The sequence below is a fragment of the Numenius arquata genome, chromosome 18 (genome assembly GCF_964106895.1).
Source record: "Numenius arquata chromosome 18, bNumArq3.hap1.1, whole genome shotgun sequence".
NCBI classification, from domain to species: domain Eukaryota; kingdom Metazoa; phylum Chordata; class Aves; order Charadriiformes; family Scolopacidae; genus Numenius; species Numenius arquata.
Genome location: NC_133593.1, coordinates 7,311,106 through 7,329,646, shown reverse-complemented (window position 1 = coordinate 7,329,646; position 18,541 = coordinate 7,311,106). Strand labels below are relative to the sequence as shown.

The 18,541-nt window shown below is 40.3% G+C and overlaps 1 protein-coding gene across 1 annotated transcript; it reads right to left on the bottom strand.

Annotated features, from left to right (window-relative positions):
* Nucleotides 1–4,078: 4,078 nt before the first annotated feature.
* Nucleotides 4,079–16,494, bottom strand: SLC13A2 (solute carrier family 13 member 2). Its single transcript, XM_074160431.1, has 12 exons — nt 16,393–16,494; nt 13,027–13,155; nt 12,318–12,454; nt 10,962–11,188; nt 9,901–10,081; nt 9,582–9,704; nt 8,445–8,666; nt 8,244–8,341; nt 7,526–7,647; nt 5,646–5,807; nt 4,544–4,681; nt 4,079–4,210 (listed from the first exon to the last, which is right to left on the bottom strand). The coding sequence occupies exons 1-12, from the start codon at nt 16,492–16,494 to the stop codon at nt 4,079–4,081; spliced, it is 1,773 nt and encodes a 590-aa protein (XP_074016532.1).
* Between the last annotated feature and the right edge of the window lie 2,047 nt (nt 16,495–18,541).

Here is an 18,541-nt window from a genome sequence, read left to right as displayed (position 1 = left end):
GGTGATTAGTGCATTCAAACCACTTCATTTCCAGACTTTGGCACCTCGGTCATTACTAACACAAATCATAAAGTTCAGTGAATCAAGTTGTAAATAGTTTTATTGGTTCCATGTTGGAAAAAAAATTGAGGGTTATGAAATTCCTTGATGATTTAAAGTTACGTATTCCCTAAGTCCTTGTATTTCTAGTTTCTGTCCTTTATTTGGCTATTCACCATTGCAGAAATACTAAACTGTGTCTCTGCCTTTGCAAACACTAAACCCAACATGCTAATTGAGAGGAAAGGGTTGTATTCCTAGAATAAGTATGTCAAATGGAGAGAGCTGGACTTTTTCACTAAGATGCACGCTCCTGCCAACATGCCATAGTTATCTGGGGGAGGAGTTACCTCCAGGGATGAGAGTGGAACTGCTCTTACAGCTTCTGGAGAAAGGTCCGTATTTACATACATGCTGATGACTATTGGATAAAACATGAGACCTTTGTGTTTCTGTTGGTTTCCATTTTGTTTTCTGAAAATATTTATCATATTTTTGAGAATTATCTTATGTCCATTATATCATTATATGTTAAGACTTACTTCAAAGCAGTTTGTGGGTTTTTTCATTCTGTTGTTTTCTAGGTTTTTTTTTTTTTTTTTTTTTTTTTTTAAATGAAAGCTTAAGAATTACATTGAAAGATCTAGATGCATTTCAAGGTTCCAGTGCTGTCCAACAAGGCTTCCTTGAAGTTCATTTTAATAGCTTTTAAGTGACTGGGAGCAAATTTTTGGTTTCTCCAAACCAGCTCAAGGATTAAAAAGACATGCTGGCTCTATCCTGTTTTGGCTTTAAAATTGCCCTGTGTTCTGCAAAGCTTTTTTATGATTTCAGTGCTTGACAAAGTGATCCTTGCATCACTCACGTGCCACGTTACAAACCTCTATCAAGACGTTTATGATGAAGTGCCTTTCTCAAATGGGAGCTATTTTCACTCTTGTATTAGCCTGCTTAAAATTCACCTGCTTTTCTGATGTGATCATGTGTCGTAGAAATGTGTGTGTTTACCAGGACAAGTCCTTCATATTCTATTGGGTGTACATGTGTGTGCCTGTAGAACTCGTGTGTGTGTTTGCGTGTGTCGGGGCAAGGCAAGGCAAGGGAGTACCATAACTCTGGGGAAAATGGAGGAGGTGACGGCGAGTCACCTACTTACTCACCGGCATCTACTGTGGGAAACCTGTATTTTGTGGTTTTTGTAGAGCACTTGCTTTTTAGAGGAGGCAAAGGCGAGAAGGCAGACATCCCCCTTCTCATTAACAAATTTATCACTTACAACTCTTATGTAAAACAAACATAGTGTCAACTCAGAAATGAAGAGCTGCATTGGAAATCACACCTAACTACAGCAGGTGCTGAGCTAGCAGTTTCACAGAAGATTGTGAAATTTGATCGCACAATGGGAAATAGAGCCACTCCTTGAGGGCAATATCTGGAAACATAATGGGGAACCACCCTTCAAAGGTGATCTGTGTAATAATGGGGCTTAGAAACACTTTCTACCTGCTTTGCTTAGAAAATTATGAACATTTTTAATGGGGTTACTGGTTTTTGCACAAGCACACTATATTTAGCTGTACCTCAACTAGTCCTGTGCTCAGACACACCCAAGGCAATCAACTGCCCAGTGCCTACTTGCTACTGCCATCACTTCGAGGTGGAAACTGCTGATGAAATTTCCCGTTCTCTTTTTATCCTGATGTTATTGATAGATTTTCTTTTCTGTCTACAGATGACAGGTTTTCACCTGTCTTCTTCTGGAAGCTGGGAAGTTGTGTACTCCTTGAGTAACTTTCACTGCAGCCATTTCTGGAGGGTCTCTAACTTTATATACTCATACATGCTAATGAACATGGAACACCCAGCATTATTGCATTGGCCCCACGACACTCTGTGCTACTTGATGTCTCTCTCCTTTCTTCTCGAGATTGCCATAAAGATTGCACCTGTGCTCCTACAGGTACTTATGCACACCACAGCCTCTGAATAATGTAGACTAATAGAAAAGACTTCAAAGAACCATAACACAGTTTTAAAGGGCTGGAAGGAGAGGCTGATGGGAAATGTTATAAGAATTCAACATTTCCTGCTTAGCTAAGCAGTAATTTAGAAGGACATGTAAACTATGTGCAAGTATTTCAAAGAAAACAAAAAGCAAACAAAAGCTATGCACACTGCCCTGGTGCTGTAGACAAAGAGCAAAGAAGGGAGAGGTTTGCAGCAAATCATCTGCTTCAGTTTGTCGTTTTGTTCGGTGCTCAGACACAGGGTGAGCAGGGTAGTGAAAATATTTAGACAGATTTGGATGTTATTTGATAGAGGTAAATGCAAAGGGAGAGAAGGTGAGTGGTTTAGCAGTGACCTGAGTAAGTCATTATGTGATTGAAATCAATTACCCAGGAGCTCATTAGCAAAAGAGAATAAATGTCCTTCCTTCTTGTGCTGTGGATAGTCTATTGGATCCCTATCACATATCAAATCAAAACTCTACCTCTTAAAGCCACTGAAGGGTTAATACCAGACTGTTCATTCTGGGACAGTGATTTTCCAGAGCAGCTGTGCTTGTCAGGCCAACTGAGCTATCAGTGCAAAAGGAATCCGTGATCAGCAGATACCAGAATTGTCTTGACAGTTGGAACTGGAAAGAAACTACTGCAGGTCAGTGAATTCTAATATTTTATAAATCAAATGTACACTGCACTTTGTCCTTGTCTCCTGATAATTAGGATAGAGAAAGTAAGAAGAAAGATTTTTGAAGAGTGTGTGTACTATTTTAGAGTGAAATTCACTCACATTCATTCTCATTGAGCCAGTATGGTTCAAGTGGGATTTCAGAAATGCAATACACTTTGTGCAAAACTTAAGCATCAACAGAGCAAAGCATTTGGTGCAAAATTCAGGAGCACGGATTGTATAACTGAACCCAACCTCACTTCTGGTACTAAGTGCTTGATTTAGTAAAGTGTCTTTGGATATTCCAGTGTGGTCATTGGGAGTCGATGTGCTACTGAAAGTCAGATCCAGCAGAATAGGAATTAACTATTTAATTGTATTAGGGGCCTTTGAAAAGGAAGATGTTGGTTTTGAGAGTCCAAGAAAATGGGACTTGTAAAAATAAAGTAATTAATACTTAACCAATAAGAGAAAATCAATTATGCTAACTTCTCTGATTATTTCAAGATATTTTAAAGAAGCACGCTGACAAGCAGTTGATACGTGGAAGACAGAACTAGAAGCAGTGATATACAGTAGGAAAAATCTCCATAACACAGCAGGTACAGAAATAAAATCTTTAATTCAATCATATATATATTAGGACACAGGGGCTCTGCCCTTCTCAAGAGAATATTGCTATTGTTAACATGACCTTGCAGGCTGCAATCTTCCGTAAATAACAATGGGACAAATATCTTTCACATTCATAAAAAGTGGACTGCAAATAAATATGTTTCAAAGTAATAGAACGGGCCGACAGTATGTGATTTGCCTGTAATCATAGAACACACGCTTTGCTGTGAATACCCATGGAGTGTATAATGATCACGTACATTTTGAACATACACACAGAGGCCTGTATACTCATATACAGGTAAACATTTGTATCAGTTGTGACAATACATAGTTAGATGCATGAAATCAGGAATGTAGAGTCCCTCTCCTTCCTTTTATGAACATACCTCTCTCTTCTTTCTTGCTGCAGATTTCAGACTTTACAGGCGGAGCTTGAAAAGCGACGTGGCTAGTACTTGGGGAAAATCTACCCCTGCTGAGACAGAAAATCTAAAGATCCCTGGAACAGTTGAAAAGCCAAAGGTTGCCTTGTCTTACTGCTGGGGTAACAAAATTGCCTGCTAAACAGCACTGTTAGGCAATTTTATTGCTCTCATCAACAGAATGATTTTGCTTGTAGGTGGCTTGTCCTTTTCCACAGAACAGGCCTGTCTCTTAACCACTGCCGCGGCAAAACTGGTGTAGGCGATAGTCTTGCTCTCATTGGAGTTCTAACAGAAACAGTTGTGGGGTCCCTTCCCTCTCTGTATTACGGGCATAAACCTGTCCTGTTTGCCCAAGACGGGAAGGTTTGCAGTTGGAACAAAGAGGAGGCCCAGGTGTTGATGGCTAGATTTATCGTCAGAACTCCTAGGATGTTGAGTATAAACCCAGCTTTGGCCTAGAATTATAAAAGAGAAAGGGTTATTAGTTGAACCGAGTACTTTTTTCCTTCCCTGCTGATTAGGACTGTTTTTATAGTTAGATTTTTCTCTTTGGCCTTTTTTTCAGAGCTCCATCAGAACTCCATCAAATTACATTTAAGCTGATTTTCTTCACAAATATAACTTGCATTAGGGGAAAATGGGTTTCCATGGGATAAAACTCAAACTAGAAGTCCTGAAATCTGGAGTACAGTGAGTTTTCTAACACTCTTTCAGGAAGAACCAAAATTAGAAAAAGGAAAGATCAAAACTAGTGATGAAAAATCTGAAAAGAATGGGCTTTTGCTCACCATATCGATAACCCTGAGTTGTCCATATGAGAAGACAATGGCGTTAGGAGGAGTGGCCACTGGGAGCATGAACGCCAACGATGCAGAAAGTGTACAGGGCAGCATGACATAGAGTGGATTGAGGCAGATCGCTTCAGCCTGTGCAAGAAGGGAGGGCAAAGATGATGGTTCCAATATAAAAAATGCAGGGAAATCTTTTGGAAGAAGGCTGTGATTGCATTTGCCCGTGTCAGAGACCTCGTTCTTTCACAAACACTGCAGCCACTCATATTTTGGTTCTGCTTTAGAAACTTCTAGCCAATGTCTTTATGCAGCAGGTGCAAGAATTGATTTTGTGGTCAGTGCTTTGTGTTCCTGATTGTGGAATCTGATCACTGCTGCCATATAAATTAATGATAATGGTTGTATTCGACTCTAAAACCAGGAAAAAAAATGTGAAGTAGCTTCAAACTGGTTAGGAACAAAATTAAATTATCAGAGGAAATGAGGTAGCCCAAATTCTGAAGGTGAATGGATCAGTTTAGGGGCTAGCTGAAGCCTGCAAAAAAAGATTTTTGTGGAGCTTATTCCACTTTCTGTCTGGAACCAGCTTTTCACTCTGCAGAACTACGTCTACCCCAGCAACAGGAATCTCCAGTGGAAATGCAAAACTCTGAATTAGGTCATAGAGCTTGACTAATGCTATCACCTTCAGAGACTTCTGGAAGGCCAGTGGTCAGAGTGAAATACAGCAATGGAATGTTGCAGGGAAGCAAATGCTGCTGCTGTTGCTGTCTCTATGCAGAACAAATAGGAAAAAACAAGTACAGCTGGCAGTGACCTCATGAGGTTGTTTAGGCCAGAAGGCAAAGTCTAATATGCCAATGAATTTAATCCCTTTACTTTTCACCAGCAATGATTTTAGTAAGGTTGAACTAGGCACAGTGTGTGTGAACAGATATGCATGCACATACATATATGTATATTTTAAGTGTTGTATTCCTGAACAAAGAACCGGTGCTTGGCTATGTCAGCCAGTTCGTTTTTATAATTGACCAGATGTATGCTTGGAGGAGAGTTGAAAGCTGTTCTTATAAGAGTATTTTGAAATGTTGGAACTTACCATTGAAGCCAGAATAGGGAGAAAGAGGGTAGTGGTGGCCACGTTGCTGGTGCACTCGGTGAAAGTGGCAATAAGGAGACACAGCAGAAGAGCAATAGCTGGGTGAGGGATGTGCTGCAGAGGAGTCAGTTTGGTACCTAACCATGAAGACAGACCAGATTTCTGTAACAGAGGAAAGAGGTCTGTCAAGAGAGTAGGCTGGAGAAGAAATAGCCACATCACAGCCCAATTACATTTCTCATCCAAATTCTACCTTCTCTTCTTATAGGAGTTCTCATGCGAACTGCTTTCTGTAGAAGAACATGTAAGAGGCAATGCTCATAGACACGATAATTCATTAAATTAAATAAAAATAAACATTCTTTCCCTTCCAAAGAATTTGAAAGAAGAAGATACAACATTTACAGTATGTTATTGATAACAAATAATTATTTTTCTGTTCAGGCCATTAGTTGTGCATGATGGATATTTGGGGCTTTCTTTTGAATCTAAACAAAGATCTCTGAACTCGCTTTCATATATCTTAGCAGATATTCTAGCGATTTAATGTAACTTCATCACATTGTCCGAGATCTTGATCATCTCTCTGAAGGTTTTCATACCTTTCATCCTTCTCAGTCACTGAAAAATACCAGCATCTTCCCTATCATTCTGGGCTCTAGTTTGGGCATCATTATTATTCAGCTGTTCTTCTCAAGAGAACTTATCCTAACTGTGCCCATCTTGCTGCTTCATGCATTATGGCCTAACTTCCTTACTGGTTTTGCAACCACAGTTGCAAATGTATACGATTTTCCTTTCTGCAGCAGGTTTTATGTAATTTATGACTTATTCTAGAAAAAAAATAATTTCTCAAGTCTTTCATTTTCTAAACATACTTTCCAGATATAGGATCATTTTTACCACCTCCTCTAAACTTTCTTCATATAGCCCACACGTTGTTGAAAACTGGCATCCAAGACTGAATACATTACTGTACCTGAGGACTTAACGAGTCCTGATTAGAAGGATTATATTTTACATGTCTTAGGTATGATAGCCCTACCTATAGTTTCCAGTTGTTTGCTTTTTTCTTGGTAGCAATATAAAAACATTGACTAGAATAAGGTGCATGAACAGCTTTAAAACTTACCCAGTCATTTCCACATCTTGCATTTGTGATACTTGGTTATTTCTTCCTATTTCCTATATTGAATCGCTTCCTTGTTTTCTAGAAACACTTTTACAGGTCCTTGTGATCTTTGAATTCTAAACTAGTATTTCCAGGAACTTGAAGCCTTTTCCAATTTTTTTATTGTCTATAGATTTAATAAATATATTGTCTGTTCCATTACCTAAGTCATAACTGAGAAATAATTTGTAGCACTGGGCTCCCGGCAGATACCTGCAGAAGCACATCAGTACGTCCTTCAGTTTGACAGCCAGATGTTTTTATCTGCTCCTGAAGGTTCTCTAGCTAGCTCTGCATTTGTCTTCTAGTAGTTTAATTTAAATCGCATTTCCGTAAATAGTTTGTTTGAAATAGTTTGGAACCCATTCTGGGCACAATATCTCCTCATGCTTGCCACATCAATTAAGATTTTTAATAGAACTTTTAATAATATTTGGGCAGTTTCTTAATCTTCTGCTTTTCTAGAAACAGAGCTAATCATGTTGCCTTAATTGTAGTACCTTCCCAGTTACACAGGCAACAACAGAGATTTGTTCTAATCGCAGGACTCCTCCTAAGGATGGTGAAGTCTGTCCTACTGCCACTCGCTGAGGAAACGTGCGTTTGGTGCTACCAAAGTGCCCTCTTGTGTTCCGGGAGAGCACGCATGAAAAGCAAGATGGAAAACACCCAGGAAGACACAAATACCAGGTAAGCAGAGGAATGTTACCTCACTGCCTTTGGCTAAGGCAAAGCCACCTCCCAGCAGAATCAAAATGTTCCATGGCATTTTCTCATGAACTGCTTTCCAGTCCAAGAGAGCTGGAGGTGCTCGGATCTTTGACTTGCTGCCTAAAATCCAAAAAGATTTTGTAAGCCATGTTACGTCCTCCAAAGACAGGAGGATTTCTTGGTGGGTGGTGAGTTTAGTCTGAACATCAGGAAACGCTTCTGTCAGCAAGATCAAGTAGATGTTGGAATTATCTCCTAAAGCAAATGATGGTAGCCTCATCAACAAAGATTTTAAAACTTGACTTGCAAAAATACTAATGAATGATCTGTTGCTGCTCAAAGAGTCATAGTACAATAAAGGCAAGAGTGAGTTCAAAGCATGGCAACGTATCTGCAGAACTGTATGTGTTTCTGTTAAGTCATGTATTGTCTTCTGAAGATTCCAGCTTCAGAAGCTTCTACATATGTGTATACTAGTGTCTGGGACACTGCTGAGGTAAGAGTTTCCTACTTAGTTAAATTACAAGAAACAGAAAACTTTTATGGGATATGTGTCTTGACCAGCCTAAAGCAGACAGCTGTAGCTATGCAGGAAGAGCCGTTTGAAATCTTGTTTAATGTTTGAAATTTCCTTTGTAAATCTAAAATTTAAAACTTCTTGTGTACCTATTCTGACAGTTGATTTTTTTGGTTTTTGATGCCTTCAGTAAACTTACCTGTTTGTTTTTTGTCACTGTCATTGCTAGAAATGTCGGAAGGGATGATGAACAGCAAAACTGAAATGAAGATGGCAACTGTAGCATCAGTGACATAGCTGCAAGAGATCAGTCAGATATTTAGTCTAGCCATGTTCTCATTTCTATGAAATCTAGCCTACTTAATTTTTATTCCAAGTGAAGAGGAGAAGTGGGTGGTACCTTTCACCATCTGTGTTGAAAAGAACCGTTGCCCAACCTGGTATGAAACCAGGGTCTCTTGTAAACCAGAGCAATACCAGTAATATGAAGATGATCAAAACTGCTATTTCTGCAAATTTCATTGAGCCCAATTTCTTGCTCTCTTCCTTGATAGTGTCATAGGCCCGTTGCTCCTTATCCTTTGCAGAGGCATCTGCAGCACAACCAAAATTCTTCGGAAAACTAGAAAAAAATGGACAACAAATGTGAGAGAAATTTGCCAGATACCTCAGAGTTAAGAATCCAAATTTTATACTCAGTCATATTGTCTTTTAGATATAAGTATTTATATATGCATACAGAAATTATATATATAATTATTATTATCATAGCATCAGCAGCCACAGGTGTTGGATAGTAACTGCATTGTACTGTGTGCTGCCAAGACGACCGAAAACAAGCTTCCTGCCCCTAAAAGCTCATGATCTAAATATAAGCAGGTGTGCTGTCTGGACACAAGGGGAAATAATGTCAATGTTAGTGTGATTGATAAGGCTATATGTTCACCAGGAAGTAAACAGTAAACTACAGAAAAAGGAGAATTTTAAAAGAGGAATTTGAAGATGAAAGTACTGTTTCAGGTATTACAGCACTCTTTCCGTTTAAAAGAAAGGAGGCTGGGGATAATCCAAAAGTGATAGGCTAAGTGTTAAACAGGTAATGCAAGCTGGTTGTATGGGGTGATCAGCACTGGGAACTGGGACAGACCTCGTCCTCTAGGTCTGTGGCAACTCTCGTTGCAAGGGTATTTACCAGCTGTATGTAGAAATCAATTTCCTGATCTGAAGCACAACAATCTTTCAGAACATGAAAGCAATGCTGCAGAACAGGTTATGTGCAGTTATAATGTCCTATTTTCAGCTACAGAGTATATTTAGCTGGGATTTGATCAGGTTCCTTGGAGGAAAAGTTGCAGTATTTTAACAGATACTGAGTATGCTGTTCTGCTGGTCTCTGGTATATGTGAGGACTTTGTCACTTGCTGTCTGACTTTCAAGCCATAGGCTCATCAATAAAAGTATCACTTGTGTTACACCATGTAATGAGCAGTTGCTCACTGGCCTGTCAGTTCTATTACAGTGTGTAAACGGAACTTACTTAAAGCCCAGGTAGAGTATTTGCAGCCAAATCCACGTCAAAACCAGTAACATGATCATGGTGGGGAAGGCAAAGGAGAACCAAGAGGCAAAGTTGATGATATTGCCATTGCTGGGAAAGAGCCTGTAAAACGTAGATGGCTGTTAGGGTCCAAAATTCTGCACTCTCTTCTGTACTTCATTGATGATTCAGAAAAGAGGAGGTACTGTGAGACCCGCTGAGGAACCCGATATTTTCCTTCTCTGCGTTGGCTGGAAGTCAGCTGTAGCAGAATGATGCAGTTTAGTGGGTATGTAATCCCAAACTCAACCAGACTTACTCATTAACTTGTCCTTGCAGTACCAGGTTTGGTGTGGTCCCAGTCAGAGTTGCAATCCCTCCAATACTGGCTGAGTAACAAATAGAGAGAGACATTCCCTTGGAGAAATTCTTGTGTTTCTCCTCCAGCAGATTTTCATTTCTCTTTCTGTCTTCCTCGATTGTCAGGACGTGACTATTACCTAGGTCCCAAGACAGGAACAAAAGAGTTACAGAAGGTGGAGTGGATAGGAAAGATCTTGTGCCTGTGTAATTCAGTATTTCAAGGCAAGGACAAAAAGGATTCAAAGCTGAAAGAGCCAGATTTTCTCATTTTAAGGCTGGCATTGTTAATGCTTTGATCTTCTGTCCATTTTCACTGTTTGTCTTGATACAGAACAGTTTTTTCAGACAAAGTTGAAATGTATGATAAAGTCCAACCATACTGCTTGGTGAACTAGGGCAATGTCTGAACTGCATGGGGCGGGGCAAGAATTCGGGAGGTACAACAGAGTTGGAGGAGTTGGACTGAAGGGAACTCGTTCTGTACCAGCAGCTGGCACTGAGATTTACATTCAGAAACAGTTGAGTTGTCTCAAAGGTGGGAACACAGCAAGGCAGCTGGTAAAGAGATATTGTTGCATGCTTCTATATCTTTGGATTAGAAAGATCATTTTAATCCCTAACCTTCTGGCATGAAATAGGGCGGAAATTTTCCCTTGGGAATTCTCTATTGTCTGATAAGTTACACAGTAGATAATAATTGAACTACGATAAATATATTGCAAAATATCAAGCCTAATGTAAAGGCTTCAGCTAATGGAGAATTTATACATTTTGTTGTTTTATTGATTAGTTATCATCGCTTCATATTTTCAATCTGTTTCTAACCAGCCAAAGTTAGTGGATCTTGCTGTGTTTTTGTATGGTTCACGGAAGAGCCTCATAAATGCTGTCTGACACATTCAGGATGCTTTATGTACATTCTTCTTTTAGAATTTACTAGCGACTGTAATGACAGTGAAGAAGGCGTGAGGTCACCCTCCATTATCCCAAGGAGAAAAACACCCATAACCCACTCACCTTTTCCCTCCATTTCTTTGAAATTATCTGTTTTAGTTGGCTCTTCCTGCAGTTCAAAGGCTTTATTAACATTCTCAGAAGCTTGGCCACTTGTGCTGGACTCCATTTCGGACTTGTGCAACTGTTCCAACACGGCTTGTGCTATTGGGACCATCATGGCAGTGGTGGCGGTGTTGCTGATCCACATCGAGAGGAAGGCCGTCACAATCATGAAACCCATGAGAAGTCTGAAATGAAAAGGTTTGGAAAAGCCCATTCAGAGAACTGTGGGCTGCAATGCCCTTAGTTTTGTTGTTGTTGCAAAGCTTTGGTTACAAACGCTTGGGTTTGGAAAATGCTTAGCAATTCACACCTAGCGCTTCCTCTTACCCCAGTCTGCTTTGTGAATGTCACAAAAGTAAGATTTAACGTAATTGTTTCTTTTTGCAATTTAAGCCAATTGTGCTTTTACATTCTTCCGACTAGGAAAGTGGCAGCTGGTATCTCAGAGCAAAGAGTTTATCTAGTCAGTATCCTGCTTATTCTGCATGCATCCGAGGAAGACAGACCATCTCAATAACACACATTCATGTGTTATAATATATTTTTACAGAGGAATTGCAAGCTGAATTTGATCCCAAATGGCAATCAGTTTAAGCCATAAGGAAGATGATCTCTTTTTTTTTTTTTTTTTGTAATTTTATCCTACCTCTATCATTTAAGATTCTCTTCTTACTCATATAAAATTCTAATCCTTGTTTCAGTATTACTGTATTATTTGTCTCAAAATTATTCTTTAGATGAGATGCAGATTATATGTTAGATGAAAAGGGCTTTGTCTCGTATGCATTTTTATTCTATTGCTTTGTAATTTCCTTCAGTATTCCCTCTTCTCATGATCTGAGACAAATTAAATAGGGCCATGTAGCCTCTGCGTAGCTTAAAGTTCTAGTCTGGTAAACATTTGTTGTTTTCAAAACAAGCATCCCCATAATTTCTCTTCTCTTTGCAATCAGTATAACAGTTAGAGAGTATACGTTTTCTATGTTTCACTGTAGTCTTTCCTGATTGTCTAAAGGTGTGCTTCTGGCCAAGCCTAGCAGCACCCTTGTCTTTTCAGAATTGACTTTCTTGCTGCTATTTCTCCACTTGAAGCCATTTGGAAGTCAAAAAAGAGGGCCCAGGCCTGTAACACACCTCAAAGGATCCCCATTTTCAAGGTTTGCTCAGGCACTAACTCATTTGGACTGTAGAAAAGCATTTTCTATGGTAGGATATGATTTGCAGATTCACATAGGAGACTACAGGCAACTCTGAGATAGGAACCAATGCCATAAAGTCCTTTATCCCACAAACGTTTTCACAACTGTTACTCACAGGGCTGGTCTGACACCAGTGATAAGCAAGACCCGCAGAGCAACACGCTTGTGGAGGTGCCATTTCTCAATAGCAATGGCCATCAGCAGTCCCCCAATAAAAAGCATGTTAGTGTCCTTCAAGTACTCCTGGCAGACCTGTAACATGGAACAAGGGAGAGAAAACAGTGACAAGAAGCCAAGAGAGAAGGCATTTTCTGAGGGAGGATCTTGTCCCAAAGATGTCAGCACGCAGTAACTACGCAATCCATCTAAGATGGGGAGGGATCTTTATCAGGGCCTGTAGCAACAGGATGAGGGGTAACGGTTTTAAACTGAAAGAGGGGAGATTTAGATTAGATATTAGGAAGAAATTCTTTACTGCGAGGGTGGTGAGACACTGGAACAGGTTGCCCAGAGAAGCTGTGGATGTCCCATCCCTGGGTGTTCAGGTGGAACTGGATGGTCTTTAAAGTCCCTTCTAACCCAACCCATTCTACAATTCTAACAGTGAAACTGCTTTGATTTCAGATTAGCAGCTCCACCCAGAGTTCACTCTAGGGTCATGCAAGTTCTGTTCCACCGAGAGGACAGACGATTCCCCATGCAACAATAGTGCAATTTTCTCTTCTTTGCACCACACTCTGGAAATCACCCTGGAAATAATCCCAGGATAAGAGAAGCTGACCAATAAATACACAGGCAAACACGTATAGAGCAAGATCTCTTACTTCTGTTGAATCCATGACGTTCATTACTGGGAAGAGCACGACAGGAAGGAGAGCTGTGACCGCCAATGGTAGGGCTTCCGTACACCAAAACAACGCCATCACTATGATAACATAACCGCATTTGGCCTCCTGGCAGAGGAAGAGTACACACAGTCAGAACAGACTGTACATCCCACATAGGCTTGCGGAAGGCAACAGCCCATAATTATATTCATTGCCTGATAAAGGGATTTGAGAAAAGGCTATTTTCTGTGTTCCTCTCCTGTCTAGCCTCCTACCTGTGCAGATCCTAATCAACTGACAAACTATTCAACAACCTTGTCAGAACTGTGAGGAAAAGACTGGGGCCTGCAATGGGGACAAACAAGAAACTTAGGAAAAGAAACAAATGGGTGACTTTGAACCCTTCATGATAAGGGATTGTCTGTCTCTGCACAGACTTCTTGAGTTTGCTGATGGTGGTATTTTCTTTTGATATATTTCTTTGATTTGCAGAAATAGTTACTGATCCAGTCAAGGTTTCTCCACCCCTTTTTCTGCATGTTTCAGAACATGGCCCAGGTGAACCCCAGCTAATTTCAACAGCCTGGATTCCTTGTACTGTAAATACTGGTATCATTTATTGGTTAGTCATTTATTAGTCATCTATTGAGTTAAATCATCTTATTTAATTGGATTTTTAGCTTATTACAGACTTTGAACGGCTCACTGACAAACTGGTCACAGCTTCCACTGCCTTTGACTTGCTTCGTTGAAGAAGGTATGATTCCCCTATTTCATGTACTCTTTGTCTGAGGGAACATTGATTTAGTTCTGCTTTGGACAACCACTCCAAATTTTATGTAAAAAATATTTAAATCAGTCCCATACACTAAAAAGATTCAAAATAACATGTCACAAGATATTTTCCTATGGCTGGGCTGGTGAAGAAAGCAACGAAAAGTAACATTGCAGGTTACAGTGTCTCTTCCTCATTTTGGAACTGGCACAAGAATGGGCGCCAGCAAATCCAAAGGAAGAAACAAGTGGTTGTGTGGTCTTGGATCAAGGATGTCCACAAAAATATAACGGACAGTATGAGTGAAAATGTAGTGCTGCTTATTGAGGAAACAATGAAGAGAGAGGAAGGTTTACGTAATGGCTGGATTGCAGAGGACTAAACCAAGGAGCTGGAATAATTGCTGGCAAGAGCAAACTTGTGGTGCAAACGTGGTCAGGACTTCTGAACGTGGGATGGAAGTTACAGAGCTGGTGCAGGGAAGGGATGGACAGGGAGCCGAGCAGTCTGGAGGAAAGAAGAAGATAGTAATCTGGGTGGTAAATTACCAGAACAGCAAGGTTGGAGAAGTAAAGCTGAAAGAGATTCATGAAGAGATGAAAAGATGCCTTTTTGAGACTTGTTTTTTAATGAGAGCGGTAAGAACCTGAATTATATATCCCATCCAGCACTAAAAGCAATTTTCCATTTTGATGATAATTTTTCTCCCATTTTTGTGATTAAGAGATGCCAATGGGTGCCTTTTGAGAGACCTCAGCAGGGCTTTGGAACATGTTATCATAGGCACAGTGCTATTCTGTTCCAGCCTGCTGTGAACAGCCTCACAGTCAAAGCTGGAATAAGGCTTTTCATGAAGTCAATTGTCCTGTAGGGACATTTCTCTGCCTTTAGACAAAATCTTTAGCATTGTTTGCTCTCATTTGTAATAGTTTAGTGTCCAGAGCAATGTCATTTATAGGACAGGTTAATAACTCAACAGCACAGAAAAATGTGAAATTCCATCTGGTAAGTTGTCTGCTTAGAACTCTGCCTGCGGAGGTACCAGCTTTTCCTGCTTAGCAGTACCACACTGCACAATGCTAACACAAGAAATCTCCTTACAGATTGCAAAGGGGAAAGTCCAGGACATTCTAAATTCTTGTGTTGTAGCTGACTACATAGAAACCAGAGAGAGACATTCAGAGAAACCACAGGAACTCAACCAAGACTGCCAAATCATTCCACAGGTAACACCAAGGACTTGTTGTATGGTAACAATGACTCCAGCAAGTAAGTTTGAACTCGTGGCCTTGGGACAAAAGAAAAAAAAAATAGTCTGTCTCTTGCTGGCCACTTAGAACTTCTCTGATCGAGATCTCTTATTACTTCAGTAACTCTTTTGCCTATGGAGAGTTAACTAGCAAAAAAGTACTTTTCTGGTTTTCTTCTTAGTAAGCTTTTAAGTGTTAAAGCTATTTTATTTGCCTAGCAAAGGACTAGGAGGACACGCCTGATCAGTTAGCACATTTCACCTCAAGCCAGTGCCACTCTATCATTCTTTGCCTTCAGTCCTCTGGTCAAAACTCCGTAGTCTCTGATAACCCTCAGAAAAAGAGCTGTGAAGAAAAAGGAGCTTTGGGACAGGCTGCAAAAAAAAAAAGACAGGGAAGAGCTAGTGGAGTGAAGAACAAAGCTTGGCAAAGGAGACTAGAAACTGGGAGTCACAGGAATCAGGAGACAGGCAGGCAGAGACCAGAGGAAGGAGCCAGGACTTGACATGCAAAGAGCAGTGGCAGGAGAGGTAGGTTGGGATTAGCTATTTAATGACGCTGGGACTGTAACAAGAGCCCGAAGAGCAGAGATTAGATCTCTCTGCATGAAGAGATTGGGAGGGGGAGAAATAAGCCAGAGTGAAGAAGCAGCAGAACCCTGGCAGTCTGCCTGGCTCACAGTGCTGTATTTAGATGATTGATGTCTCAGAAATACCTACTACAGGTTTTTGTAGTTAATTTTTTCTGAAGAGATCTTAAGCAAAGTATCTTACAAAACCTGGCATTTTAAATTTTAAATCATTATTTGGAGAAATTCTTACAGAAATACGCTAAAAAAAGAGTGAAATACATATTATTTTATCCTTAATTATCAGAATGCCTTGTCCACCTGACCAAGAAAAATGCCTCTTCTATCTGGCAATAACAAGGAAAAAATTAGAAGAGGATGTGGACTGGATACTTCTAGAAAATCAGAAGGGGGATTAAAATTGAGCCTTAGATTGTAATTTAGGTCCACACATATGAGCTTCAGCATAGAAAGTCCTTTGCTAAATCAGTTAGATGCAAAGCAGAAGTTACAAAATCATATGTCACTGAGCATTCTTCTAGAATATGCAATCACTGATCTATCTGTTCATCCATCTGTGTCCTGCTGCTTTTATATTCCCCCACTATTGGTAGTCAAAGCTCAGAAAAAAAAGATCTTCAGATCTTCAAGCAATAAATGAAGGTAGTGCATCTGAGAGAGAATCTGTACGTTCTCCTCAGCTCTGTCACTTAAAAGGAACAACTCTAAGGTGAGATTTGGCTCTCAAATTCAATTTAAAAAGTTCTTACCTTGGTAGGGACAGCCAGAGGCAGAGGAAGAAACAAGAGGGGTACGAGCACTATGATCAGGTATTTCCTGAAGGCTAGTGTCATCTGCAGGAAGCCAGCCATGGTGCTGGAGCTAGCCCAGTGCTGAAAGGCCCGAGCTCTGCAGCTGGAGACTATATAAACACTGGGGAATATTAACCATTGACCTCAGGAGATTGGGTGTTGTTTTTGGGACTGTAATCGGAGAAAGAAGGAAGAGAACAAAGAAGGGAGGGGACAGCAAAAGAGTGTCAGACCAAGAACTTTCTTAAGACAATTTTCCTGATAACTGGTAAATGCAGGAGAGAATTAACTCCTTGTGGACCAAGTGGGTTTATTAAAAGCATCCTGAAATGACCTATGCTTTTTAAAAAGAATATTAATCTTTTGGTCTTTAATAATGCCTTCTTTGAATAATTGTTGAAAATACTTTTAAAAATATGTAGAGTATTGAAAAACACATCTGCATCTGTAATACTCAAATATAGAGATTAGAAACATCTACACAAAGTGTTACATAAACATCATTGCATTCACTGAGGAAATCTTTGGGTGGCAAAATCCACTAGAGCAGAGCTCCTGTCACCAGATGCCACATCAAGTCCCCATGCAGGAAGGGATTTATAGTCCTTACCACTTGAGAGCAGGGACACCCATCTTTGTGTGGTCCAGGGGTCATCCTCATGACAATTCCATTTTCTTCTACTCAAAGAGCAATAGGTGAAACGCTCGGGCCTGGTGAGAACTTAGTTCCTCCCCTGTGGCAGCCCAGTGTGTTATGAGAAAGGCGTGGGGACAAAGAGAGAACCTGGTGACTCTTTCTGACACAGCCTGTTGCATCTTGGTGCATTGGGAAAGACTTGGCTGCAGTGCATCACTCTGCAGACATTGCACTGTTTTTTTTTTCCACCTCTGATCTTGCAGGGTTATCGGCACAGCTTTGGTAGCTTGTAGGGTGTATTGGGGGGGAAAAAAAAAAAAAAAAAGGTGAAAAAAAGTGCTACTGGGAAATTACCAGCAATACTTGTTCTATTTGCAAGAAACTTAGAAAACATAAGAAAAGGTACTTGGTTCTGTAAATACACCAGAACGGAATTGAAGTTTTCAATTCCAAAGGGAGTGTCTTGTTAATGTCTTCAATGTTTTTATTTGGTAGATGATGCAAGTGCATGCTTCAGATAACGGTGATAACATTTCCATTTTATTGGTATAAATTGTCACAGCTCTGTTTACAGCTTACTCAGGCAGAGAGAGAGAGAGAGAGAGAAGCACAGACATTAGGTCGTCTGATGTCAGCTCCACAAAGAGCTTCTGCTGTTTCTCTCTCTCATGCCTTTTCTGCTGGGGCTTGTTTTCTTTCAATAACCTGCTTATGGTGGAAAAAGAGTGGGGTTTCAGTTGTCAGAGCTGCAAAACCACTGCTCTCTTGCAAGCCTGACTTAGGCATGTTGCTCACAAGAAACAACTTCACATTAAAAAACTGCCAATCCTGAGCTTTAGCGTTTCACCCTTGGTACAAAACGAATGAGAAAGAGCTTTCAAATGAATTATATACTCACCTCACCCCCCTATTTTGCCTCCACTTAATGTTGAATTAGTGTTTGAAAAGGTGCAGTGACAAAATCAGCCAATGACAAAGTAATTTTTCTGTTTTCTACTCTCACGCCCTAAGGTTGCAATCAAAATCTGAAAGGAAACCTCTTCATTTTCACATCTCTTGAACACGAAGGTTGGCCTCCAGCTGCAGCCTTGCCTACGGGGTGTGAGTAACAGCGCCGAAGGGCCTCAGCTAACGAATCGTGCCTGTTCTTCAGAAGCAGCACATCCACAGGGTTTGTTTCCACTGCTACGTGGGTCCTGCTGCTTTCAAAGATGGTATAAATGATCTCTATGTGTATGTTCCTGCAAAATGAATGGGTTTTGTCTTCAGGGGGACTTGTTAGAGCTTCACCTGTAGTCCATTAACACTCCCTCCATGGCATCAAAGGACTGATGCCAGTTTACATTAATGGAACCACTCCCGTTTATATAAACGGGTTAATCTAATACTCGGAGTTGTGTTCTTTGAATTTAAAGAACAACTTGGTCATTGCTTACTGATCTGCTCTTCAAGGCAGACCGAACCTAACAG